This window comes from Carassius auratus, chromosome 41 (assembly GCF_003368295.1).
Source record: "Carassius auratus strain Wakin chromosome 41, ASM336829v1, whole genome shotgun sequence".
NCBI lineage: Eukaryota > Metazoa > Chordata > Actinopteri > Cypriniformes > Cyprinidae > Carassius > Carassius auratus.
In genome coordinates, this window is record NC_039283.1 from 11,106,674 (window position 1) to 11,134,409 (window position 27,736).

The following is a 27,736-nucleotide window of genomic DNA, read 5'->3' on the forward strand; positions in this document are numbered from 1 at the left end:
AGCAATCATAAGTGTCTCTTCGGAAAAATGAGAAGCATATGGCTGGGATGTTTCTTCAAAGTTCTTCAAAGCCTCACCTCTATGGAGGCATACCATATGTACTTAAGGGAATCCCTAATCTCACATTTCAGTGGCCCTTGAAACAGAGCTGAAGATAAAGTCCTTAAGATGGTTTAAAAAGCTCAGGTATCATGAATACAAACACTGAGTCCCAATACGAGGTCTTTCATTCCTACTATTTTGGCTTTGTTTCCACTGACACCAACATAAGAGACATCCAGTTTGGTTTCAGGTGTCAGTATTTCACAAATCCTTTGTAACCCAGAACTCTTAAAACACTTGCACTAAGTCTGAGTTTGATGGATATGTTCATAACATGTAACACAATCCTATTTCCATTAGTCTAAAAGAGTGTTCTCATCATTGCTTAAATGTTTCACTGTGCTCAACCCAAAGAGACTCACTTTGACTTTTAGCAATCATTAACTAGCCCATTTGGTCAACCAGATATGCCACAGTGAAGTGAAAACACATGCTCTGACCTCAGCTTGACATCATTCTCCATGCATTCAGAGAATACTCAAAATACACGGAAAACTGGGAAATGGATAGACAAATGGATGAACAGATGGATTCATTGATAACTGAATCAATGCATGGATAGATGGACAGATGCATAATGGATGCCTGAATTAATCGATGGACAGATATGGACAGGCGCATGGATGACTGAATAGATGATAGATGCCTGTGTGCATGGATGGATGGATAGATGCATGAATGGATTAATGGATGTATGGATAGATAGATGGATGCATGGATGGATGCATGGAGGCATCAATGAATGCATGTACGGGTGCATTGATGGATGAAAGGATTCATGAATGTATAGATAGTAAGATGGATGGGCAAATGGATAGATGACTTACCATGTTAAGAACAGTAAGGACATATGTGGTTATATTCTTATGGCCATGATTGTCCATCATCTTGGGGTCGACCACCACCAGGGTCTCCACATTCAGCCTCTGGTGCTTTTGAGGTTTGAACATAATGGCTCGTTTCCCTCTGGGCATGAACTTATATTCATCCGAAAAAATATAGATATCGTCCTCAGGAGGTTTAGGCATGTCTGGAACACAGGACCAAGATGACATCAATGCTAGGTCACACAATCAGTGCTGGTTCCCCAAAGAAAATGCATTACTAGTTCAGCAAAAAGTTGAATCTGTGTCTTGAAAACTCTGGCCCATACATGACATTAATGCATGACATGTGTGTCAAAATGTATTAGCTGTTACCTCATATCCCACATAAGATTTGGTTACTTGGTTCGTAAAATATTATTCAGGGTTCAAATGCAATGTGAAGATGTGGTGTTTGTTTAAAGAAGCTGAAGTTTATTTATCCCTGACCAAACACATTACAGGTGTGCTGATGTCATGAAATCATGGTCAAACTGACCCTTGAACAGCTGTGACCTCTTTACATATGAAAACATTGTTTAAAGTATGCCCTCCATCCCTTCTAATGAGCGTTTTTAACAGTACAGCACCGTGTAATGGAACACAGCTTAGTGTTAGAGACTCTGAAGGTGCGGTTGGAGAGAGAATGTCCTTACATACATTTCTTCCGTCTTCCACAGAAGTGTTGTCTCTGCCGTGTGCCGTCATGCACCGTACTCTGGTACTCCTCTGAATCGGTCTGTGTGGTTCTCCATGGATATGGGACAGCTGAATGTTTTCTGCTGACTGTCTTTGGCCCAGTAGACCTCCGGTTTCTGCCTGTGTTTGTCTGTGCTGGAGTGGATCTCTTGTATAGGATGTGGGGATGGTGGTCTGATGGGGCTGTAAAGTTCTCCAGAAGTGCCTGATGTGGGTGAAGTGGCTTCAAGAAGTAATCCGCATCCTGAGTTCTTATCAAACCTGACTAGAGAGAAAACACACTGGTCAATGCCTTGGCATCTGATCAAGAAACGCTGCACTCTTCATGCTGCATATTCACAACGTGTGTATATGTCCATTCCTGAAGGAAACAGCAGTGCTTGCAAGGCAACAAAAGAGGGAGAATAATGAAAGCTCATCCAGAGAAAGTACATCTAGGGCTACATAATAATAAAATCAATTTTGTGATATGACTTAATGTGTGAGTCAAATCACAAAGGCTACGATTTAACTGAATAAATATACTGTATGCACTACTGGTTTAAGAAATACAGTGTGTCTCAACATCTAACACCGTGGCTCATGTACTCTGAATCAAGCTGCTTTAAGATGCTGAAACGCACGCAAAAATGAACGGAGAATCTCTTCACTCTACCTCTGCTGACAAACCGCCAAAATAAATGGGTCAAAAACAGTAGTATATGAAAACTCAAGCATATATATATATATATATATATATATATATATATATATATATATATATATATATATATATATATATATATATATATTAATTTAATATATTGCAGGAAGACAAAATATTGCAACAACATTTTTACCAACATCATGCAGCCTTAACATCTACTGATATTTACCAAAATTATGCAAATTTTGGCTGAAAACTAAATATAAATTTTACCAACAGAGGTATTAAACATCACAAGCTGAAATCTGATGCACAAAACTTAAAGCTTCACTGTTTGCAGTAATTTCATAAGCTCCAAGCCTAGTGTGGCCACAGTTAACAGTGACTACAAGGGATTAAATAGATGTGAAAGATAACACACCAATCAAAACTCAGTATGCAAACAGATGCAGGACAGAAGATCAATTGCATTTCAATGAATTCATCTTAATTTAATGTTTAAAAAATGTAATAGAAAACAGCACATCTGATCTAAAAATCTAAGTCTGAATGGAGTCTGTACATTAAGTTCAGGCTGAATGCATTACATTGTGTAAGAGGTTGAGAACAGACGCTGAGCCGGATGATTGAGGAACACCAGCACAGGGTTTTACGAGCACTGTCATAATGTTAATGTGCTTTGGAACATAAAACAGACACTTTGTTAATGTTCTCAAGACGCGTTTAGATTTTAAAAAGCAAAACCCATCTGGATTAAAGATATATTTGGAGTCTGATTACCCAAGCGTGATTCCTAAAGAAGCAGTAGAGATCACACTGGAGGTGCAGTACTTGCACATCGGGCCGACTCTGAGCTCAGTTTATGACATAAACACCCAAATTACACTTCTTTGGAGAGCTGTGCTTTCATTAACCCTAATAAGCTTCACGTCCCTCACAGTCTGGAGATCCCATGGACTCTTCAAACACTCATCCAAACGTCACGCCAGGTCAGAGCGAGAACTCGTTTGCGTCCCTGATTCAGCGTGGTCTGATAATTATCCTCAATTGGGCTCAGAGGATAAACTCCTCTCCAAACAAACAGAAAAACCCTTCTGAGAACCTGTTTGAACCCAATGTGCATCTGATTATCATTCATCGCTGCCAACAACACTTAAGTTCATCGCGAGGCAATCACACACACAATAGGCTGTAAAACATGTGCTGAACTCTGGGAAGAGAAGACAGAGGCAAAGCGGGTTGCTTTTGAGTTGAGGATTTATGCATGAGAGTGAATAAGAGACACATTCAGCACTGTCTGGATGACACAAGTACAATCAAGGACTGAAGTCTCTAATGTGTGTTTAAGGTAAATTTGATGCTCCATAATGTGAGCTGAACAGATGTTTATGTATACACGCCTTTTCACAGTCATCTACATCCTATAAACGCTTACATCAGTGTGACTTTTAAGAGTGTATGTCCTGTCTACAGAGGTTAAAGTTGATCTATCCTGCTGAAAACACTGGTTTATGCTCTTTATTTTCCAGACTGTGATGCCTACACAGGCGAGCAGGGATCTGGTCTCACTGGCTCAAGGAACGCTGCCTTCACTCCACACTTAAGTTATCAGCGAATGAAACCATGCAGGTCTCGCCAGACTAAATAACCCCAATCCAAGATCACAGTGTGTATAGAGGATACACATCTCATCACGTAATTAATGCCTGTATGGGAGGTAACTGCTGACAGATTTCAACACTTTTCAAACAACGCTAGAGTGAACCGCCCACGATGTGCAATGATAATTAGATATTTTAATTAACACAGCACACATTCTGTACATTTACAGGGAAGTACTGAAAAAGGGGGGCTGCCAACTTGCAAGCATTTGCAGTGAAACACTACAGTATGTCTCAGGGAAAATAAAAAGACAACGCGAAATAAGAGGGCACAACCAGGCCTTAATATTTAATATTTTAAGTTGCAATTATAATTTCCATTTTAAGACAGTTTGCCATAACTAAGTTTAACTGAATCAAACTACAGGTATTTCAAAGTGCAGACAGTTGCATGTCAATCAGTACATAACGGATCTGGACTGTGAGATGCAACCATCCACTGCGATGCCTTTGACACAATGAAATAAGTAAATGCTAAACTGTTTTCTAATAAAATCACATTGATATCAAGCACATCAAGGCCAGCTCAGTAGAGCCGTTTGGATCTTATGGTGCCACCGGTTGCTAATACAGTTAACTGTTGCTATGTTCAGAGCGGAGAGCGGCAGATGCTTTCAGTGAGAAAAAATGGCATTCTCAAAAATTAGAAAGTTGACGGGTCGTTTAAATGCTTGACATTTAGTTGTGTCAGATAACAAGTTTCAAATGATACAAGAAATATTTAATTATGATTTAAGGAGGTCTTAAATTTGGGGATGATTAAACTTCAAAAGGCTGTGATTTCATTGGCTGTTTCTCAATGAATGCATCTTTGTGAGAATTGAGATGTGCTGTGTTCTTGCTGCTCAACTGGCAGTCCCAGCACATTATAAAGAGCGAGACACAATAAATAACACATAACATCACAAACAAATGCCATAATCCTTTTAAAACAATTATTTTATTTTATTATAGACAATATTTCCATAGTATTTGTGTATTATGTATTTGTGAAATTGATCCTTCGCCAATGTTAATTATTTTTAATATGCCAAACAGCCGGCTTTCTCCATGTATTTGTCACTTCATTAAAATCATGCAAAACAAAATGACAAATGTTAAATGTACACAAGCACCACATATTTGCCTGCTTGCAGCAGGAATCTCTTAAGCGATTACAAATTTAAAGCTTACAGGCTTCCGTTCACCATCCGCCAGCAACGTCTTCTGGGATTTCTAACGGTTCAATTCCAAAGCCACTAGAAGGCAAGCCAGTAACCTTTAGCCAAAAAAGCATAACGGCTAATGTTAACGCTTCTGGTTTGGCAATACGCGGGAAAGGAGACCAGAGGCCATTTTGTTCATGGATGTCAGTGGAGGAGAGGCTTCACTACACAGAATAAACATCTTTTTAGAGGAAACTGCTCATCATTTAATGAATCAACATCCTATTGGCTAATCTTGAAACATGTTTTACACAAAAGATACTTTTGGATTAAACTATTTTTAGAAAAAAAGGGGCCATTTTATAAGAGACGTCACTAACTTTTTGCGACAGGTGGGATACAGTTTATGCCATTTCTCATTAATTCCTAAGGTATCCGTAAATGGCGACTGAGTGTCACACAACTCTGACGAAATTCAATGACACCGAGGCTGTAATGTGAAAGGCAGAGAATGAATGTATGTCTGCTGTTTTTGTTCAGACCAATGTGAAAATCAACCCATGTTTTTACGCAGAAAACATGCAGAATTGCAAATTGGTGGATTGGATTTAAAAGAAAAAAGATTATTCTAAAAAAATGTTTCAATTTTTTTTTCATTACTATAATAACTGATTGATAATTATTGTTTCAATTAATATAATAATTGATACTTTTGACTCCGTGGTTTAAAGGCTTTAATGTGAATGTTTTTTTTTTTAAACCTGTGTCTGAACTCTAAATCATGCTTTTTATTTAATTTTTAATTTTATTTGTGCAAGTCTTAAAAAAAGGCATTAAAAGTCTTACTTAATCTGAGTTTAAATATCCTGCAGATACCCTGGTCTGGCAAAATCCATCAGTTTATGTTTTTGGTATATAGTTGTCCAAACCTCGGATGGTGAGAAGGATTCATTACTGAATCTCAAGCAATTTTAATTTTGTTGTGTCTAGTAAAACATTAAGCTGAAGTGTTTGGGTTTGCATTATTAAGATGAACTTAAATATGAACTGGTGGAACCCTGTGGTGAACTGGTGGTGACAACCTCAGTCCTCGTCAGTCCATGTCATTAAAATCTCACTGCGGCCAGGCAAGCAAAGCTGTCAACCCTGTGAAAGGCAAAACTGTATCGAACAACACATCTGATTCATTAATTCACACAAAGCTGTGAACATGGATGATTGTAAAAAGAACATCTTGGATGAGAAAAGATATCAATCCATGTTGATGACAGTATTTTATAGAGCGAAAAAAAGGCAGCAATAAAATTATTGTGGATGCCTAAAAATAATGGAAGAAAGCAGTACTAGATTCCAGGCCGAAAAGAGAATCACGTGTCAACAACCACTAGCTGTGGATCAGATTTAAGTTTGTTAGACTAGTTGATATCATTAGCAGCTGTAAGCAGATTAATCAAGGCGTTTCCAGAGCAGTGATTTAAGACTCCAACAGGGGAACAACACCTGGGACTTAATCTCAACCCAAGACCACAGGTCCTACACTGAAGCATTTGATCCTTTATTGGACACTGAGGACTTCAAAGAGCAAAATTACCCAGTTGTTTTGGTGTCAAGGCAGCAATCCTCATGATATACGCTCATCTTCTGTCACCAGATCACAGGGTTTAGTCAACAGAAGCGACCTTTGCCAGAGCTGAGGCTTTCGGGCTAGACATAGAATGAAGTTCAGGCATGACTGGTCACTCTGCATGACTCCAGCCTCATGCTCTCAAGTTGGGAGTTTCAGCCATTGTCAAGACTAATTACCAAAGTCAAGTCGATGTATGGCGATTGCGCTTTCATGCTGTTTACATGCTTGCTGCATGTCTTCCAGTCAGTCTTTCCAATCCATCCAAAGTTAAGTCAACAAAATCCCACAGGATTGCAATTATGGCTTCTAGTTAGTTGAGGAAGACAGTATGGGATCTCAGTGACATAATTCAGACAGACATTGAGAGACATTGCAGTGACCCCTGTCGTGTTTTCCATTCAATTAATTCCACATGGTGTCTTTTAAATATTATGCACTATGCTTAGTGTTCAACTTCTGTGATGTCACTTCCAGTTACCAAGCCCGATTTACCCCAGACTGTCGAAGAACTTTCATTTGCTGATGATATTTGCTTTGGAAACCAACAGGAAATTGTTTCCAGAGACACTACAACAGAGAACCTGCTGACCTTTATTCAGAGTTTAAGTTCATGTGATCAGATTAAATACAGGTGACAGACACTTATGTGTACTTCACCTTCACCTAGAGAGGCCTGCCATCTGACAAAGAAAACTAAACTTGCAAGTTACATTTCTTTGAAATTTAATGCCGCTCCATAGGACAGAAAGTCACAAACAAGATCTCTTAAAAGAGATATTCCAGCCATAACTGAAAATTTTGTCATCATTTTACTCACCTTCAAGATGTTCCAAACCTTTATGAATTTATTTTTGTTGAACACAAAAGAAGACATTTTGAAGAATGTTGGTTGCTGGTAGATAATTTAATAACCCAACCCAAGGGCATTCATTGTGTGATTTTCGTATAATTTTGAGCTGAATTCTGACTTTAGAATGGCAATTTATTTTGGCAATTTATTTATTTGAGTCAGGCTGAATTTCTGCTTTGTCGTGCAGTGTAAAGGGCAATTAGCCTCTTCTGACTGACATTCGGATGGTCGGAATTAATTTCTGACATTTTTGTCAGCCCGCTGTGAGGGTTTCGCACAACAAACTGACGCACAGCCTCGCTATGAACCGACTGCCCTAAACTCAGTGTTTTTTCCCTCACAGCATGTGCGTGAAAACAGTAAAGAACCCATGCTGACATGGCATGTGGTTTGGACTGGGGTCCCAGGTGTTTATTTTGCACATATAGTGTTAGTGTGATGAGAGTGAATTGAGATGAATGCATTTTTTATATTTAGATTTTAATGCTTATACGATTGGCTCCCCGATCAAAGATTTGTATTGTCATGCTCCTTTTCCTAACACCTGTTGATGGACTAATCTGGACTAATCAGTGACTTAGTGTCATAGGTTGGTTGACAAAGAAGTTGGAGACTGTTGCCTTTTAAGACCGTGCTTGAGAGACTGACAGGTGCGTGTTGTTGGTTTGCTTCACTTACGTGGAAGTCGATGCCTGTCGAGGTTATTTGGGCACAGGTGCTGGAATCTGAGAAAGAACACCACGCAGAATAACTGAACATTTTACAGCTGTGCGGAATGAGTGAGTCAAAGTGTTGTGAAGACTGTGACGTAGAGCAAGCATGGGTGTAGCATTTTGAGATGAGTGAATCTGGGATCGTTTGGAGATATGGCATCCGCGGTTTGTGAACACGACGGTGACTAGCAGATTAACCAAGTTTGTACAGCTGCTCGGAGATGAGCAAGACCGCGATGGAGGGTTTACACAACGCTGGAAACTGGGTAGTGGGAATTGCTACCCAGTCACATTGTGAGTACAACCCTAGTTGAAGATCGTCTGATAGATCTTGTTCTGACCATTTTGCATCTAATTCATACATAATAGAGACTAGGAACTAATTGCCAGTATACTAGCCATTGCTCTGTGTTTTATTTTGTTTTGGTGTGATTTTCATTTAGGTTGCAGATTGTATTGGGTGTTGTTGGTATGTGTGCACAAGTGAGCATGGTAGTAGGCTAGTAGTTAGCTTTAGCTTGCATTGGACTGGAGATACTGGTTGTTTATTTCTCTTCAGTAACCTACTGTCTGGATCTGTGTAGACCTACGTCCGGTGGAACCAACCCAGGACATTCACCCGAGTGACCGAGCTTCTCACCCTATATCTAAGGGAGCGCCGAGCCACCCGACGGAGAAAGCTTTAATATTTATATCCTCCTAATGTTATGGTAATAAAATACTTGTAATTCAATCTACTACTGGTTGAGTGTCAATGGTGTCCAGCCCTCAGTTAATTAATGAATTAGGTGAACTTGGGTCCTGGGCTGCAGTAAACAACCTAGGTGGCTACTCTTTTGTTAATTGAGGTTTAATACCAACAGTATTGTTGGTTTGTCTTCGAAGGTATAAGAGAAACCCTTGAATCATCCCATCCTTGTCGCCACTTCTGGTGTAGTCGGCAGGGTTTTATCTGTGAACCTGTGTGAGGGATTGAGGATGTTTTGACACTCTAGAAGCTTTGTTGAATGTATGAGATGTCTGGAGTGGACATCTATGGCCAAAGAGATCTAGAGTTGACTTTGAGCACAGATGAGGTTGTCGATATTCGTGTGGTGTAAGCTGGAATCCCTGAAGAGGTGGTAACTGCTGATGGGGTGAGTCCACTGATGCTTGGGTCTGGTTTAACTGATCAACAAAATCAAATTTTTGTTTTATAAGAATGAGGACTATTTGGGGCTTAATGCGACTGTCCAGCATAGGATCTATACTGACACTGCGCCTCCTGTCCGAGAAAAGTTTCGCCCCTACCCCCAATGATGTATAAGGAGATGAAGCTACTGCTGGCAGGTATGTTGGAAAGAGGAGTAATTTCCGAGAGTAGTAGTCCATGGGCAGCCCCAATAGTCATGGTCAAGAAGAAGGATGAAAGTGGGCGCTTCTGTGTTGATTACAGGAAGCTGAATGCCGTTACCCATAAGGATGCATTCCCTTTTCCCTGAATAGAAGAAACATTGACCACTTTAACTCAAGCTGAATGGTTTAGTACCCTCGATTTGTTGAGTGGCTATTGGCAAGTGGGGGTGCACGTGGATGATTGTCCAAAGACCACTTTTACAACTCCTCTGGGGCTATTTGAATTTCAACGTGCATTTTGGCCTGTGCAATGGACCAGCTACATTCCAGCGATTAATGCAGCACTGTTTGAGTGACTATATTGTAGACTTTTTGTTGGTCTATTTGGATGATGTTATTGTATATTCCATAAATTGACACCCATCTTCATCATTTGGAGCGAGTATTCCAGCGGTTGGCACTGAAGTTGAGGCTGGACAATCGGCCATTCCTTCAGCCACAAGTGAAATTCCTGGGGCATGTAGTGAACAAGAACGGTATCAGCCCAGATCCTGGTAAAACAGTGGCAGTACAAAAGTGGCCTGTTCCAACCACCATTCGAGAAGTGAGGGCATTCTTGGACTTAGCAGGCTATTATAGATGGTTTATAGCCAACTTCGCTCGACTGGCACAGCCGTTAAACGGCCTGTTAGTAGGAGTTCCAGTCAAGAAGAAGTCAAATAATCGTAGGATTGAGTGGACTGCGGAGTGTCAAGCTGCATATGAAAAACTAAAGCACAGTCTCAGTCTGGCTCCTATCCTAGCATTTGCTGATTTTTCTCTGCCGTTTGTTCTTTATACTGATGCTAGCCACCAGGGATTGGGAGCAGTATTACCGCAGGTCCAGGATGGTCAAGAGCAGGTAATTGCCTATGCAAGTCGAAGCCTCCACCCTGCGGAATGGAATGATGCTTATTATAGTTCTTTGAATTCAGAGTTGCTAGCTTTAAAATGAGCTATGACCGAGAAATGGACTCAGAAGGACTATCTGACTGGAGCTAAATATACGGTTGTTACATATAATAATCCGGTGGCCCATCTACAGACCGCGTGACATAGAGTGGTGGAACAGCGCTGGGCAGCGCAACTGGCGAATTTTGATTTCACAGTGAAGTATCGGGCTGGGCATGAGAATACTAATGCTGATAGTCTGTCTAGTATCCCAGTAGACTGAATGGCTTCTATTGAGGTACGACAAGTTGAGGTAACAGAAGATGCCTGTCAGCCAGTAATTTACCTCCCAGATGTTGAGAAATGGCATAAGAGCCAATGCGAAGATGAGGAACTTCAACAGGTAAGGAAGTATGTGGAGTCAAGTAGCATACCCTCGAACATGGAGCAAGCTAATATGTCTCTAATGGCAAACGACTACTTTGACAGCGTGTTAAGCTTGTGATTCCAAGATGGTGTTTGTATAAGAGCATGATTGACACCAGTACCCTTGAGTTGCACCTACAGATTATCTGTCTCACCTCTAGACGGGAGGAAGTATGGCGACGATACCATGAGGCGTCTGCACATGTAGGAGTGTCACAGACACTTTCGAGGGTCAGACGGAATTTTTTTCTGGCCGAAGATGGAAGAGACTGTCAAGGGGTACCATCTGGGTTGTGTCACTTGTGGCCTACAGAAAGGTAAGAATCAGAATGCCCCCCCCCCCCCCCAATCCAATACTGGTATCGTTCGCCTTAGAAGTGGAGTCATTAGATTTTTTTTGACATTAGGGCATCCAGCTGACTTACGTCAAACTATTTTTATAATTGATGTTTATTCGTTATGCATGGGCTATTCCTATGAGTGATCAAACGGCTATGGTGACAGTCAATGCTTTGTGGGAACAAGTCATCCAGACTTTTGGTTGTCCCTTGAGATTCCATTCTGATATGGGCACAAATTTTGAATCTGCATTGATGAAAGAGTTTTGCCACTTGTACGGTAGAGCTAAGAGCCGAACAACCCCTTACCATCTCGCTGGGAATGGTAAAGTAGAGAGGGTGAACGAGACAATATAGGCAATGCTGCGTACTTTAGAGAGAGAGAAGCAGGATAGGTGGCCAGAATTTCTCCCCAAGTTGATGCAGGCATATAATAATACCATACATGGGGCTACAGGGTTTACACCTTCGTATCTGATGTCTGGTTGTTCCTTCCGGGCACCTGTAGATATGAACCTTGGAGTAGGAGTAGGACAAACTAGAAAGGATTTGATTGGGTGGGTACAAGAGCACCATGAAAAATTGAGTTGGTCTTAAGCATTGGCAAAAAGAGTCATGTATCATACTGCAACACTATCTTAACAGATCTATGATCGTAGGGCCAATGCTACCCCATTTTTGGCGGGTCCGCGTGTTTGGGTTTGGGACCAAAATAGGCAGGGACATGGGAAGTTGTGCAGTTGGTGGGACCCTACGCCTTATGTTGTACTAGGAACTTTGGGAAATACTGGACTGGTGTATTGGGTGAGACCTGAACAAGGGGGGAAAAAAGAGAAGATTGCTTCGAAATGCCCTTAAGTTATGTTCTGTTCCAGAAGTAAGAACCACAACCAACAGTATGCTAAGAGGCCAGGCGACCATTGGATCCCATGCCGTATAGCCTATGGGTTGCCTCAGAGCCTGATCATGTGAATGAAGAGAACCAAGTTAGACATTCTGTCCATCCGAATTTAAGGCAACGCACCTTGCAGGAATAGATGAAGGGTTTTAAGAAATCACAGGGACTGCTGACATTTTCGTGCAGGTGGGATGTGATGGGAGTGAACTGAGATGAATACATATTTATATACATTTTAATGCTTGTATGATTGGCTCCCCGATCAAAGATTTGTATTGTCATGCTCGTTTTCCTAACACCTGTTGATGGACTAATTTGCACTAATCAGTGACTTAGTGTCATAGGTTAGTTGGCAAAGAAGGTGGAGACTGTTGCCTTTTAAGACCATATTGGTTGTTGTGGGTATTTGTGTGCACAAGTGAGCATGGTAGTAGTTAGCTTTAGCTTGCATTGGACTGGAGATACTGGTAGTTTTTTCTTATTTCTCTCCAGTAACCTACTGTCTGGATCTGTGGAGACCTACGTCTGGTGGAACCATCCCAGGACATTTATTTGTGGACTATAAAGACATCATACCAGATTGTGCAAAGGACTGCATCTCCTTTTCTTATTTTAATATTTATATACTCCTAATGTTATGGTAATAAAATACTTGTAATTCAATCTACTACTGGTTGCGTGGCAATAGTGTCCGGCCCTCAGTCAATTATTGAATTAGGCGAACTTTGTTCCTGGATTGCAGTAAACAACCTAGGTGGTGTAGTCGGCTACTCTTTTGTTAATTGAGGTTTAATAATAACAGTATTGTTGGTTTGTCTTAAAAGGTATAAGAAAAAACCTTGAATAATCCCATCCTCATCGCCACATCAGCAGTCAAGTTGCATCTCAAAGAATGGACCGTATAAGGTAAGCACATACCTTATAATGAATATATAGGTAAATGAATGTAATAAAATAGTTCATTTGTAATAAAACTTAATCCTGAATTCATATTTTAAATTACTTTTCCTTTATGTATTTTACATTTATTTTTATAAACCTGTTAGCCAGCACCCCGACACCCTCGTCCTAAAAGCCCCTAGACTACTCAGTGTTTATGAATAGATTAAATTAAATGGGACAAATTTAATCTTGACAAACTATGTTTCATTTTAAAGATCTAAGCCTCAAGCATCGACGACAGATCATTGTTTTTCAATGGAAATCTTATAAAGACTGTATTTGCTACATTTGTGTAAGCAGTACACATAAAAACATGAGCAATGGAAACACTGTACATACCAGATCCATCGTAATAACGAGCCATAAACACATCCACAGCTGTATATCCCGGTTTAGTTCGAAAGGTAAGGGTCTACTGAAAGACATCTCATGAAGCACGTTTATTCCAATTAGGGAAACAAGGTTGTAATATGGATCATAATTCATTTTTGTTTACGTTTCAGTTCTTCATCGACAGAACTGTTTGCGTCTCTTATGGAATAACTCGCGGTCAGAAACTTATCAAATCACTTATCAAAAGCATTATCAAATCTGGTTGATAAAAAGTAAAGCCCAACGGGTCTCCTTTACAAAGACACCCCTTACGAAAGGAAAATATATTTACCAATATATTTCTTAAAATATATTGTGATATATTTTAATATATTATTTTCCCTTTTTATTTTCTAAAATATTATATATTTGAATACATTTAATATATATATTGAAGATACATATATAATATACTGCAAAATATACAAATGATTGCCGCTTTCAATATATTGTAATAAATTGGAAAAAATAAATATATATAAGAATATATACCTAATATATTACATGATATTTTCCAATATACTGCAATATATTTTTGTTTCATAAGGGACCAACATTATGTTTGTAACACACTGAAGTAGGAAACTGTTACAATTATAAGTTTGGTAGAGCACTTTCAGCTGTGAGTCCCATAATGGGGGGTGCTGGCTAACAAGTTAACTTATTTACTTTTCATTTTTATGTTATTTATTTTTAAATGTATTTATTCCCACATGTATTTTTTTTCCAGATACTCCATACTCATACAGTGAGAGTTGGTATTTAACAGACATTGCTGAAATTGCACAGTGTATGCCCCAGCCTAAGACTGCAATAAGATTTAATCTGAGAGCAAATTTTCACAAACCTTCTTTGCAAATTGATCTTCAGAAAAACCGACTCCGTAATCTCACTTTTAGAAGAAAGTCTCAAACTCCACTCTGGCTTGTCAAGATCTCTTTATCTGCTCTGACCCTCGAGGTCCACTAACCTGAAGAGTTTCACTCCAGCCTTGATCAAACTCACCTGACTGTAGCTTTTTCAGTAACTCTGAAGACCCTGATTAGCTTGTTCAAGTGTGTTTGATTTAGGTTTGAAGCTGAACTCTGCAGGAAAGCAGACCCTGAGTTGAGAACCCCATTTCTATACTCTTTCAGTTTACAATATAATTGCAACATAACTTAAGCTACAAAAGAACAACATACGATTGATAAAATTATCCTTGGGACTGTTATTTTTGACATTCTCTACTGGGAGAAAAAAATAATTTACTGTTATGAAAGGTGCAGGATGTGTCAACAAAGATTTGCAGCACAGAAATTAAATTCACTTTTGTTGTAAGAGCTTGAATTATGCTGTTCTGGAACTGCTGGATGATGCAATGGATAAACAAATCAAATTTGTCAAATTTATATCAGGCACAATATAATTATCAAATTTGGTCTAAAGCAAGTGCCAAATGGAAACGGGATAATTTTGAAGGAAACCATAAATTTTTTGATCTATTCAGGGAAATCTGTATCTTTCCATTTCTGCCAGGAGAAAACTTAAGTTTAATCAGTTTACACACATGGCACTTAGCGTACAGTTTAGTGTAAGTAAACAGTGCAAATCCATCTTGTCAAGCGGGAGTGGTGCTGCTGTCGGCATTCCTGCATAAGTAACACGTAAGAATCATCCGCCACAAATCTGCGCCTCAGTCTCCCAGGTCCATGACAAGCTTAACTAAAAACAAATGTCTGCGCTGCCTCCTTAAATACCTCTCATGAAATTACACACTGAGAGCTACAAGGTGCAAATAGCAGTCATAAAGTGCCAGGATACAGGCTGAGACGCTACCTGGGAGAAAAATAACAGCTGGGAAATGGGCAGATCCAGGCACGACCCTAAGGGAACTCTAATCAAAGGAGCTGAGCGGATATGAGGAAACTCTGAGCAATGCACCTGACGCTGTTCCTATTTCCATGAGCGAGAGGCTTGTACTTGCCTTGCTGCTTTTAGAAGCTGAAACTGAACCTCTACTCTGCTGCTATGAGAGTTTAAATGCCAGCTGAAACTATTTGAGAAGGGTGTCGATGATTCGTTTTTTAAATCCTCTTACATCATCTCAGTGACTAGCTGTTGCGGTTCTTGTCATGAAGAAGCTGATTCTGGCTCTTAAAGAGTTAGTTCACCAAGAAATGAAAATTAGGCTGCGTTCAACTCATCCCCGAGGCATCCATGTATATGACTTTCTATCTATGAAATCCAGTCAGAGTTATAGTAAAAATTGTCTTTGATCTTTCAAGCTGTTTAATAACACCCAGCAGGTGTTGCATTGCTTCAGTCAAAAAGGCGTGAAATAAAAAGCGCCCTTCCATAAAAAAAAAAAAAATGCCAAAAATGCCATGTCTCACACAGCTCCGGGGGGTGAATAAAGGCCTCCTTTAGAGAATTGATGTGTTTTTTTTGTAAGAAAAATATCCATATTCAAAACCTAATATTCACATAATAATCTAGCATGCGCCCACTGTTGTAAAACAGAAGCAGTTCTGTGGGAATGAAACATTGATTCACTACAGAAGGCCTTTGTTCACCACCCGGGGCCGTGTGAGGCACTTTTTTTTAATGGTAGGGCACTTTTTATTTCACGTCTTTTGGACTGAAGCAATGCAACACCCGCTGAGTGCCATGAAATAGCTTGAAAGATAAAACACAATTTTTAATATAACTCTGACTGGATTCATCAGAAAAAAAAGATCATATCCAAAGGTCATATACACCTAGGATGCCTCGGGGGTGACTAAAATGCAGTCTAATTTTCATTTTCGGGTGAACTAACACTTTAACTCCTTCCCGGACATTGCATTGCATAAACACTGACTGTATATATCAAGACTAAATCAACTTGAACTCCTCAGAATCACCACCTCCAGCAGGACAGCATTTATTCCTTGTGCACTAATGATGACCTCCCGCCAACAATAAGTCATCAACAGCGCCTCTCTCTGCTCTGTTTTTACAGGGCAAATCATGCTATGCTTCATTTCTGTTCACTATAAATAAATATGTTAGTTTTTAATTCTGTCAGTCCATCAAGGCCACATTCAAATCCTGTAGAGTGAAACATGGGATTGTTTTATGAGGGATAATAATGTATATAATTTGGACAAGAGTTCTGAAGAGTTGCTGGGGGTTGCATGGCTTGGCTTTCAAAGCCTAATGATGAATGCTAAATCATAATCATTGTGGGAGATTTGGAGAAAGACAGTGAACGTATGCACCAGGTTCTGCTATGGAGCAGCTTTGGATCAAGGATATTTCCCTTCTAAATCCTTAAAATCAGCATGAAACAGTATTGCCAACCCATTTAAATTCCATAATGTAACGCAAAAGAAATGTAGGTTTTTCATCAGAAATTGACAGGATCATTCCATACGACTCAAATCAATTTTGACTGTACACCGACTTCCCTTATGTAAGTATTAATGTTTTGCTTATTTAAGCTGGGTTATATCCACAGTGATGTGTCAGACGTGTTGGGGCTGGGTGTCCAAATTTAGATTTATGGCTTCAGTTTATGGCTGACATCACTCACAATTAGCCTGTTAATTGCAGACTGGCGACACTTCAGAAAGACTTTCAGCGTGCCGTTTCCATGGCATGCCCCCGCCTCAACCCAGACTGCCATTTCCAATGACCCTCCTAATTGGCATCCCATGTGCCACCACTAAAGTCAGCTATTGTACCGTTTTGTATAAAGCCGTCAGCTTAAAACACTGGGGCCTCAATCGTCTGGTCCTCATGCCTTTAAACTCACATTTGGGACCTTTTATGACAAACTCTGACTGTCATCAAAGCCCTGCCAACCTCCAGTGGTGATCTGCCAAAGCTAGTCTCAGCCATTCAAAGTGAATTTACACAAAGGCTTTACCGGACACATAAATAGAGACGGAGTTAACTAATGACTCTGCACCGCTGCTAATCACATCCAGCTGGGGACAGTGTGAAAGTCTACAACATTACACTTCCAGCACATATTTCAGCTGGTTATAGGCCCAGTACATTTACAGTGACAGTAAGATTTGAGCTGCCACTGTTTAAAGGCTGACGATCACATAGAGGTTAAAAGTCACTGGGAAATGAACTGCCACAAGATTACCTCTGAGTAAACAAATTAGATACGGATCTTAGATTTAAGTTATTTACACCAGCCTTGATGTAGTACAGTTAATACTATAAATCTTTATTTGAAATACTGTTGTGACATTGAGCAAAGAAATACAAATAGACAGGTCTCTCCAAGTGTTATCAACAAGTGTAATCAAGTTTAGTGGAAATAATATAGTGCAAAGGTTATTTAAACTGTATGAACACACTCCTCCGGTGCTACCTTTTTGACTGTGTCCGTGTCCAATTCATGCATGCAGTGTTAATGAGTTAAAACAGGTAAACATGTCAGCTCTGTGGATGCACTTTACCATAAAAGAGGCTGGAATGACAATATGTTAAATCTGTTTGGCTGAAATGGAGGATTTTACTATTACTGGTACTGTAGTTAAATACCCTGAAAAGCAGTTCCCAATTACCCAATTTAATTCCTAAAACATTAGTTTTGGTTTTCAGATAAATGAAAACATTAGTGTCTTTTAAAATTCAATTCAGTGCATTGTTAGTCTGAAGTGGAGTAAAACATAATGCATAATGCAATGCAACCAGGCCCAGATTGGCTAATCGGGAGCACCGGGAAAATTCCCGGTGGGTCGGTATGTTTTTTGGCTGCGAGGGCCGTTGTTGTCATGGCACTGGGTTGAAATATATATATATATATAAGTATATATTATTATTATTATTTTACCGCAGCCCCACTCTTTTTAATTATTATTTTACCACTGTCCCACTATTTTTTTTTAAATATTTTCTTGCAGAGTTCAGCCTGCAAGATAATGATGACGTGATTATCTGTTGACTCCCTGGCCCCGCCCTCAACACGGCACCTTGCAAGTTGCTCAAAAAAAAAAAAAAAAGTGAGATAAAAATGGATAAGAGAAATCGCAAATGCGGCGCTGAAATGTCCAGAATAAATAAGAAGAAAGCTTTGGAAACTGATGCGGCCAAATGTTCTAAACTGAGCACATTCTTTCTCAAAAAAAACAAACACAGACGACGAGGCCGGTAAGTAAGCTAACGTTAAGGTAGTTAAGAGCAGTTCAAGATGCTTTGGTTTGCAAACCGCTCATGTATCAAACTTTTTCCTCTAGCTCTTCAGCAGCAGCCGCCTCTAGTCCAGTTTGCTGCTAACAGTGAAGAGCAAGGCCCAGAAACGTTACCAAGCTCCAGTCATGAGCCCAACACACCAGACTGGGCAGGAGGGTGGTCATTCAGAAGAACTAATAGTAATGAAGAGCCCTGCTCAATAAAAAATGCCCTGAGATAATTAATGATACCTGATGATTCAGCTGAGATGATACTGTCGTTAGAAAGTGCAATACAATTTATTTTAATATTTATTTTTTATTTTGTTTTATATATTTGTTTTTATTAGATTTTTTTTTTCTTTATTTCAATGTTTGGATATTTATGAATACTAAATCTTAAAGAAAAGAGATTCTTACACTATCCTGTTATTTACTGTTCTAATAAATCTTCACTGTGAAGCAAAACTTAGGCTATTGTTTTTGCACTGAATTGGAAATGATGGTGTTTTTTAAAAATACAATGAATTGTATGAAGACAAGGCTGTAGGGAATTATATTCTGAGGTTTTGATTACACTGTTTTAATATAGTCGGTTGTGAACTAAAGTGGGCCGGTCTACGGCATGAAACTCTGAAACTGAAAATGAACTTACCAATAAAGAAACAAACTATAAGTGTGTGCTGTGTCCCAATTCAACTAATATGCCCTAAAATACTGTATGCACTCTTTTAGTGAAAAAAGCATACTTACTTTTGATTATGTAACAGAAGAATACTCAAGTTTTGAGAATTTGGGACACACAGGCTGCATCTGAAAACTAGAAAATGCTGCTTTCGGAGGACACATTTTAAGGCAGGAAGGGATCAATGCACATCCAGCTCCAAAGTTAGCTTCAATTTCTGCTTCCTGAGATACCTTCTCCTGGTCGATTTTTAAATATCCCACAATCCCGTGAAAGCTGGTGTCTGAAAGTTGTGCTTGGTGGTCAGTTTGTGTGAAAATATATGTTTATGACTAACTTTTTGCACTTTTGGTGTTTTTTTTTTTTGTTTTTTTGTTTTTTGCGAGAAATCAATATTATAGTAATTAAATATTCACTTAGTTATCACCAAAGCTCATTAGTTGTTGTTGTAGATCATTAAGCAGTTCAGGGTTGCCAACTCCCACGCATCTGGCATGACACTCACGCTTTCAGCAGCAATCTCACGCTGGAGTCCAAGCATGAGTATCACACCAGATGCATGAGAGTTGGCATCCCTGCATGTTTGAAATCAATTTTGAGAGGTGCCTTTCTTTGCAAGCGTTGCCTATAAAGTCATTGCCCCATAAGGCAGCAAGTCAGGATGGATTTAGGATGAATAGTGAACTGGGACGCAGCAATAGAGTATTTGTAGATTCTTGAAGAGCTCAGTGTAATCTTTCAGTGTTTCTGTGGAACTCCTTTTCAAAACAAACTGTTTACAAATAAAACATCATGTATTAAAGCTTGTGTGAGTACAATATGTGTTTGTTTCCACTGATTTGAATGCTGGGCTTTTAGACGGGCTCTATTGATGGGACGGGGCACGTCATGTCAGTCCAGTCAGGGTAAAGTCATGAGAACTGCGGCAGAGTCACTTTGCTCCTCCAGCGCCTACTGGGAGCCGAACCTCGTGCGGCCTGGGAGCCAAAACAACAAAGGCTCTCAGGAGGGTTGAGGTTTCTCTGCACACTGAACATTAATCCACAGAGAAAACAAGCAGATGGGATGATGAGTGCACTAGACGGACGAATGCAGCGGTTTGAAGGCCTAGACAAATGATTCAGTGCACTGATGATGGCACAGCGATCGCTTTACAGTTCCTGCCAAAAATTCTTGAGGTTGTGGGTCTTTCTCTCTCTACGGAGAAGATAATTCTTTCTGGTCTATTTTTATCACCAACATCATCAACTATCAGAACAGAATAGCATAAAACAGTTGGGATTAGTGCTGTATACATTTTCCACATTTTAGAGGGATTAAAATTAATGCAAGGATAGCCTTGTTTTGCTATTAAGACTCTTCCCCAAATGACCACAATCAGCTGTGAAACAGAATAACCCCTCGATCCACTCACCATCCCTGCACATGTCGACAGGGCCACGGATGAGTTGACCTCTGACCTCAGCACCCCGTGGTAGAAGCAGTGGTGGTCTTGAGGAAAAGGCAGCAGGCTCTTGGTGCCGCTCCTGCCCAGGGTTTGTACGGTGAAGCTGGGGGCGATCAGGTCACGTGACTCCTGCAGGTCCATGTGGAAGTCCTGTCCTAATCCATGCAGCCTGAAGTGCACAGCGAGGTCATGATCTTCACCCTCTGTGGAGCGTTTCCTGCGGTGATGGTGGGCCACGGCGTGGGAAACGTAATGACCATGATGATCCACCTCGTATGGGGCCACGATTTCATATTCTACATAGAGGAGGAAGTAAGGTCATTAAAAGCTATTGATGAATGCATTATTTCTGTTCAGGTATGCAATCGATTAATCTGCTATATCTGCTTAAAAATCTTTACCCCATCACACTTTACATTAGGTGGCCTTGACTATACTAGCATTCATTAATTAATGGACTCTGGATTTATGGTGCAACTTCATGCTATTTAGTAAAATTCCCAGATTTACTGCTACTGAGTTGGACTAAAGGTAAGGTTAGGGTTATAAGGGTTATAGTAGGTGTAAAGTTAACAGTAAGTAACTACAAAAGTTAATTAAATGTGTTGTACAAATGGATAAGGCCACATAATATAATTACAAATTCTTTATTTTCCCAGACAACTTTTGAACACCCTTGTCTACCATTGTTCAACCATTGATTTTGTTTTGCTGAATGACAGATATGCATATGTGATGTTAAATGTAAATAATAAGAATAACTTTTATTATGCATTGTATTTATTTTGGCAGATTGCAGTGATGTAAATCCAATAATGGAATACATCAAGCTCATACTACGAGGCTGATGTTACCCTGGTCAGTTACACTGGTCATTTATCAACTTTAACTAATATGATCGCAACTCACTTCATAGTTGAGTCAGTGTTGGTCGAGAAGCTGAAGCAAACAGAGTCACAATGTTACACTTTTTTACTGGAGATAAACCTGCAAAAGGTTTATAGTAACTCTGAATAAGCTGGGATAGAGCTGGGTAAAAACAATATGTCACTTTTTATGTTTTAAAAACAAAGAAAACACTATTTTCGTCTTCCTACTTCAAAATGTCACATTTAATTCATTGTGTTACTTGCCCTTACCTATTGTTTCAACACCAAGGTTTTTCAGATATAAATGTCTGGCTGCAGTTTATATAGTCCAAACACAGATCTTAAAGGGAATGAACTGAGAACATTAAAAAGTCATTTTTCATTTAATAATTCACATCAGGATAAAAAGACCATATCTACCAAATGCATTGTTGTTGTAGCATAAACTAAGTAAGTGTATCTATATGAAAGCAAGCTGAAGTGATTTATAGGAAGGTCCATGGAGATGCTGCTCTCGGGGTGAAGGTCAGAGGACGTGTCTTAATGTTGTGTGATTCTGACCTCCACATACACTCGTGCTCCTCTCATCCTTGTGGTGGTCTGGTGGCTCAAGTTATAAATGCTTTTACAGACATGAGCAGACAGATTTATGATCTCTGACCGTGGGGTGAGATACACACTGATGACACACACTCTTAATGCTCCGCTGTGATATGGAGACACACACTCTTACCCGCTCTCTCATTCTCTTTCACACACACACACACATGCACGCGCACACACACACACTATTATATCTGGCTACTCCAGTCTCTAAGCTCATGCAGAAACTCTCAGTGCAGAGACTCTTCACAGGATAAAGGCAGTAAGTGCACACAGAGACTGTTTGTAAAGCTTGGCTGATTGATGGAGAGCTTCTTCAAGTGTCTGCCTTTGTTCATTGTTCACTAAGTCCCAGTGCATGCCAATCTTTATGCTACACACCTCCTCCTTCTCTCTCTCTCTCTGTGTGTGTGTGTGTGTGTACAAAACTGTCCGCAGAAGCGATAAACAAAACCTCCTTTAGGGGACATCTGGGGACACCCTTGTTTAGAACAAATGATTCACATAAGAAATAAACATGCTTTTATTTATAATTCAGTTTAGTTTTCTTTTAGGAGAAGCGTATTCAAATCTTTTGATTGATATAATTAGCTTTATACATGTTGTGGTGCTATTTTTATGGTATATCCTCATTTACAAAGCTAAATAAATGTGTGTGCATGTATGGGGTGTCAGGTTTTGTGCACACTGTTAGGTATTAAATATCACCACAAGAAACACTAAAGTGCATTGTTATTATTAATGCATTCATGATTCTTTTTAAATAGCCTAATCACTGAGTTTGTATTTTAGGGTGCATTTGTCATAGGCATCAGATCAATTAGGATATCTAGCGCCCCCTGCTGACGACATCTCATACAGACTGTGCAACTGCAATAAAGTCATTCTCCCACAAAGCAATCTTTGAGCTTCTTTCTTCCCATTTTTCGGGGAAAACTTTCATATTGCTAATGAATTAATGATGCAATATCAGTAAATCCGTAATATCAGCTATTTAATGCGACAGCGACTGACAGCTGTCAATCACGTCTGGCAGGTAACTGTAACGCTCTCACCTGTGTTGTGAGGCAACCGCAGAGTTTCCAGCAGAGCTTTATGCTTTACACGAGGACCAGCATGAAGGGTTGCAGATGCAGAGTGAGATCTCTACATGGACAGATAGTGAACATGCATCATTTGCATTGCAATACAAAGCAATATTGACGAAACAAACGCGTGTTTGCTCACCTGCTGGCTTCCGAGTACGAAAAACAGAATGAACAGCACAGAACAGTTGGATGCGGTATGATTCCTCCTCACTGGCAAAGAGCTTAGGCAAGCCATGTCTCCTGAAGACTCTTATTTGAAAGCTGCTGCGAGCAGCCTCTGCGCCTCTCCAAACGCGCGCTGCGCTCTCACTGAATCACTGCACGCGCTCGTGCGCTTCACATCTATTCATACAGCATCAGTGAAGCGCAGTCATGGCGACCCCGAATCCATTATCTGTATCCTAAAAGCGTATTTCCAGATCCCATAGCATGTTGGAGAACTTCTCCCTGCGTCTTATCCGAGAGTGACCGAGGATACCTGTGCCATTGCTCACGCAGACGAGTCTCATTAGTGAATGTCTGGAGCAGCTCGGACGCCGGTGAGCTGCACACGCGCTTCCGAACAGCCAATCACAGCCCACACCTGTGCGTAAGAGCCCCTGGCCCCTGATGAGAGGAGGGTCCAAACATCTACACTGTATAAAAAAGTTAACACAACCAACTTATAGGAACAGTTGCCCAACATTTTAATAGAAATTAAGTTAGTGTGAATCCAATTATAATCATATATAGGCGAGTATAATAAATATTGATTCTGTTGTGTATATTTTCTGCTCATTTTTGACTAGAAAGACAGTTTAGAAAAATCACAATACAGTTTAAGAATACATCAAGCTCATATCTCAAGAGCTCAGGGACGCTTTGATTCTTTATGATATAATCTCTTTCAAATCAAAATATATAAAATAAAATCCATACAAAATAGGTATTTAACCTGACTTTTCTGTTGTGAAGCTTTGTGTGTACCCGCGCGTGCACGATTGACAGCATTTATTATGATTAGGGCACTTACAGTGTCTGTTGAAATATTCAAGAGTGCAGACCAGCTGCAGACAATATTTTAAGAGATTTTGCACTATAGCCACTGTAGATATTAGACACTTAGACAATGATTTTTATGCACTACAGAGGATGACAGTCATTATATTTCTATGAAGCCAGGGAGCTGGTCACAATATAACACTCACAGAAACAGATTATATTTTCCACTAGTATACAGTAAGACCTCCCATATTCAGACTGCACACTTTACAGCCATTTTATTGCCATCATATCTCTCTGTCTCACATAATAAAGAGAAAATACACTTGTTTCTGAAGCTGCTCCTCACATTTCAAAAGTGTTTCCTCAACAAAAGTGTGATTTCCCGACTTGTCCTGTAGAATAATGGCTACCACAAGCAGTAAACAATCTGTAGCTTACTGTGAAATACAGGCTGGATACTTGCAAATACATTCAATGGCAATATGTTGTGTGCATTCTATATATCATGCTGCATGCATAGTCCGACATAAATGTATTTATTTATTTTTATATAAAAAATGCCTCACTGTCATACACAAGATGTAATAAAAACAAAGAAAGTCTATCAAATGCCTATGGAGCACTGATCACACAAAAAGTGAGGTAATATTTTTCAGATGGGTGATTATGTGTATGTTACTGATACTTATATAGGTGCAGAACGCTGAAGTCAATGTTTTTTTATGATGAACATAATTTTAGTTTGACAGAGTAAAAAAAAAAATCTATTTAAGAGCCATTTTGAGGCCATGAACCTGTGGACTGGATTTTATGGAAGAACACAATGTGCAGTTCCCTTTCAAGGGAACTTCGAACTGCATCCTCTATGGGTCGCTATGGGGAACACCTCGTTGTGATGGTGTTTTTTTTCCCCAGGGAAAGCAGGAGATATTTGAGGATGGTGAAGAAGCTGAGGCTGAGCTTTCTCAATCCTCCTGCCCTGCATATGTAGAGCTGTTGGAGGTTATGGATCACACCACGGCAAAGTTGGACTTGCCATGAAAGTGTGCTAACAAGTTAACTCCTTGAGGCCGCCTTGACGAGCCTTCCATTTCTGCCTGATCTCCATACAGAGATCGAAAAATACATTTTCTTCTCGCATCCATCGGTTTCAGCATTAGAATTGTGCCGACATCAAGCCGATATGCGAAAGTGGTTATGAGAGGATGCCCCCTGAAGAAAGGGCTTTCTTTCTGCAGGGAAGACATCCTCTCTTAATCTCCCTTCTTGCCATCTAAGCCCCTTCAAGAAATACATCTCTCTTAAATGGCAAGGCATACGCAGCAGCAGGTCAGGCTGTGGCTTTATTACACACGACGGTGGTGCTTTAAGCATATCAGACTGATCTGTTAAGAGACCTGGACAAGGGCCTTTCTCCTGATCAGGTAGCTGAGCTGCGCGGCAACACGGATCTCTCTCCAGTCTACCAAGCAGAACACCTCCACCATGGACAGGAATATGGCAGCCATGGTGGTAGTGGAGAGACATCTGTGGAGGAACCTGGCAGACATCGGGAAGAAAGAAAGACTTTCTTCTCGATGCTCAGGTTTCGCCTTCTGAACTTTTCGGTATTTCCATTGAGATGGTGATCGTAAGAGGAATCCTGGTTCAAAAGGAGGTAAGCAGAACCTTAGGGATGTGATCCAAACGAGGCAGCGTTTCTAGCATACCTAGGTATCTACTCATTCCCTTTGGGGATTTTTAACTTCTGCTTTTATCCTCCCCTTCCTAATTCCCCTGTAACCACCAGCTCTCCACCTGATCGTGGTTAGGTGGAAACCTCTCTACTAACAGTCTCCTTTGCTGTGTCTACTAATAAACTCTGTGAGTTTCTTTTGCAGTGCTCAGTTACAGTGTTTACTAAACACTTGTCAGCACCAGCCCTCCGGCTTCATGTTCTGGTATTAGGCGGCTGAGATCACAGGTTTCTGAGGGAGCCTCTTTGATCATCAGGCCTGGCACAACACTAGTTGAGCCGTCTCATCCAGCAGGAAGTGGAGGTGGCAGTTACAGAAGTCTTCTTGTATATGGTGCCTCAGGTGATGTTACCCTCGCCAGAGGTTTGTAATTTGAGCTTGCCTCTTCCATGTGGTTCCTGTATGGTAAGGGTTACACTTCCCTCAACATGAGGGGTTAATTGGGCGATTCTCGTAGTAGTTTAGCAGCGCTCCCCATTTCCAAGAAGGGTCGCCTATGAGTGTGCTACTCTGAATTCAGAGTTCTCCTCTCATATGAGACTGAGTTCTCAGTTTTTTCCCCAGAGCGTTCCAACATTATTTCCACAGATCGAGTTGATGAGTCTCAATCATACTGTTTTGAGATGCGCCATTCCATCTATGAGCTGCTCTATCAGAGTGTCACGAGAGCCCCCTCCTTAGAACAGTATTTGAAAATCCATGCTATGGTAAGTGTGCACATGAATCTTTGCACACTTTCTGAAATCCGCACTGTGGTAAGTTCGCACGCTAGTATTCTGCATTCTTTCTAAAATCCTATATTGTGAGGGCTTTGCACGGTTGCTTCGTGCCCTTTCTTGAGTTGGTAAAAGCCCCGTTCATCTTGGGCGCCACTCCACCTATGTATCCTTGAATACCCATCTAAAGACGGTTTTGCTACTGGGGATCTGTTGAGACAGCTCCTTCAGCAAGCTTATGTGAAAGCTAGCGGTAGCCCCTGTGTGACAGGCAAGACTTGGTATAAAAATGCTAGGTTCTTAGCTATATCCCTTTTAAGGAATCTTTCCTGATTCCAAGCATTCAACTCTACCCTGGACTTAGAGGACGCAGTTCAAAGTTCCCTTGAAAGGGAATGTCTCAGGTTACGAATCTTAACATGGTTCCCTGAGTAGGGAACGAGACACTGTGTCCTCTAGCTCCCTGCCATGCTTCGGATGCAAGCTTCAAATGAAGAAGTGAATGACGTGTTCTCCCAGTGCCTGTTTATAGTCATGCTGGTAGTGACTTCAGAGGCTGTCGCCGGCACACTCATTGGTGTTTTTTCAAGGTATGCTTCAGACACAGGTCACGACGAGGTGTTCCCCATAGCGGCCCCTAGAGGACACAGTGTCTCGTTCCCTACTCAGGGAACCATGGTTACATTCGTAACCTGAGATGTTTTTTCATAAGGTTGTTTGCTGTTTCCATTCAAAATTAATTATCATTCATTAGCTTTCAGTTTTAAATTTAAATATATCTTATAGGTAAATTCTGACTTCTGATATAGTTTCACCTGTTTTACTGTTTGTCAGTTATATGTCTGATTGCTTGGGAAAACTGCGAACATGCATCTCTGCAACAGCAATCAATAGTGATTTTTGCCTTG

General features: G+C 40.2%; 1 protein-coding gene across 2 annotated transcripts in view; it reads right to left on the minus strand.

The window, feature by feature from the left end:
- The window catches only part of adamts16 (ADAM metallopeptidase with thrombospondin type 1 motif, 16), a 75,668-nt gene extending 51,714 nt beyond the window's left edge, over positions 1 to 23,954 (minus strand). The window contains exons 1-5 of one of the 2 annotated variants that reach the window (XM_026228897.1): positions 23,532 to 23,954; positions 23,360 to 23,450; positions 20,800 to 21,128; positions 1,626 to 1,929; positions 930 to 1,132 (exon numbers count right to left, since the gene is read on the minus strand). In XM_026228897.1, the coding sequence (XP_026084682.1) occupies positions 930 to 1,132; positions 1,626 to 1,929; positions 20,800 to 21,128; positions 23,360 to 23,450; positions 23,532 to 23,627 (1,023 nt within the window). In that variant the 5' untranslated portion in view covers positions 23,628 to 23,954. Of the gene's footprint in view, positions 1 to 929; positions 1,133 to 1,621; positions 1,930 to 20,799; positions 21,129 to 23,359; positions 23,451 to 23,531 lie in introns of those variants that run through there. The other variant, XM_026228898.1, reaches the window with a different exon arrangement.
- Positions 23,955 to 27,736: the final 3,782 nt, after the last annotated feature.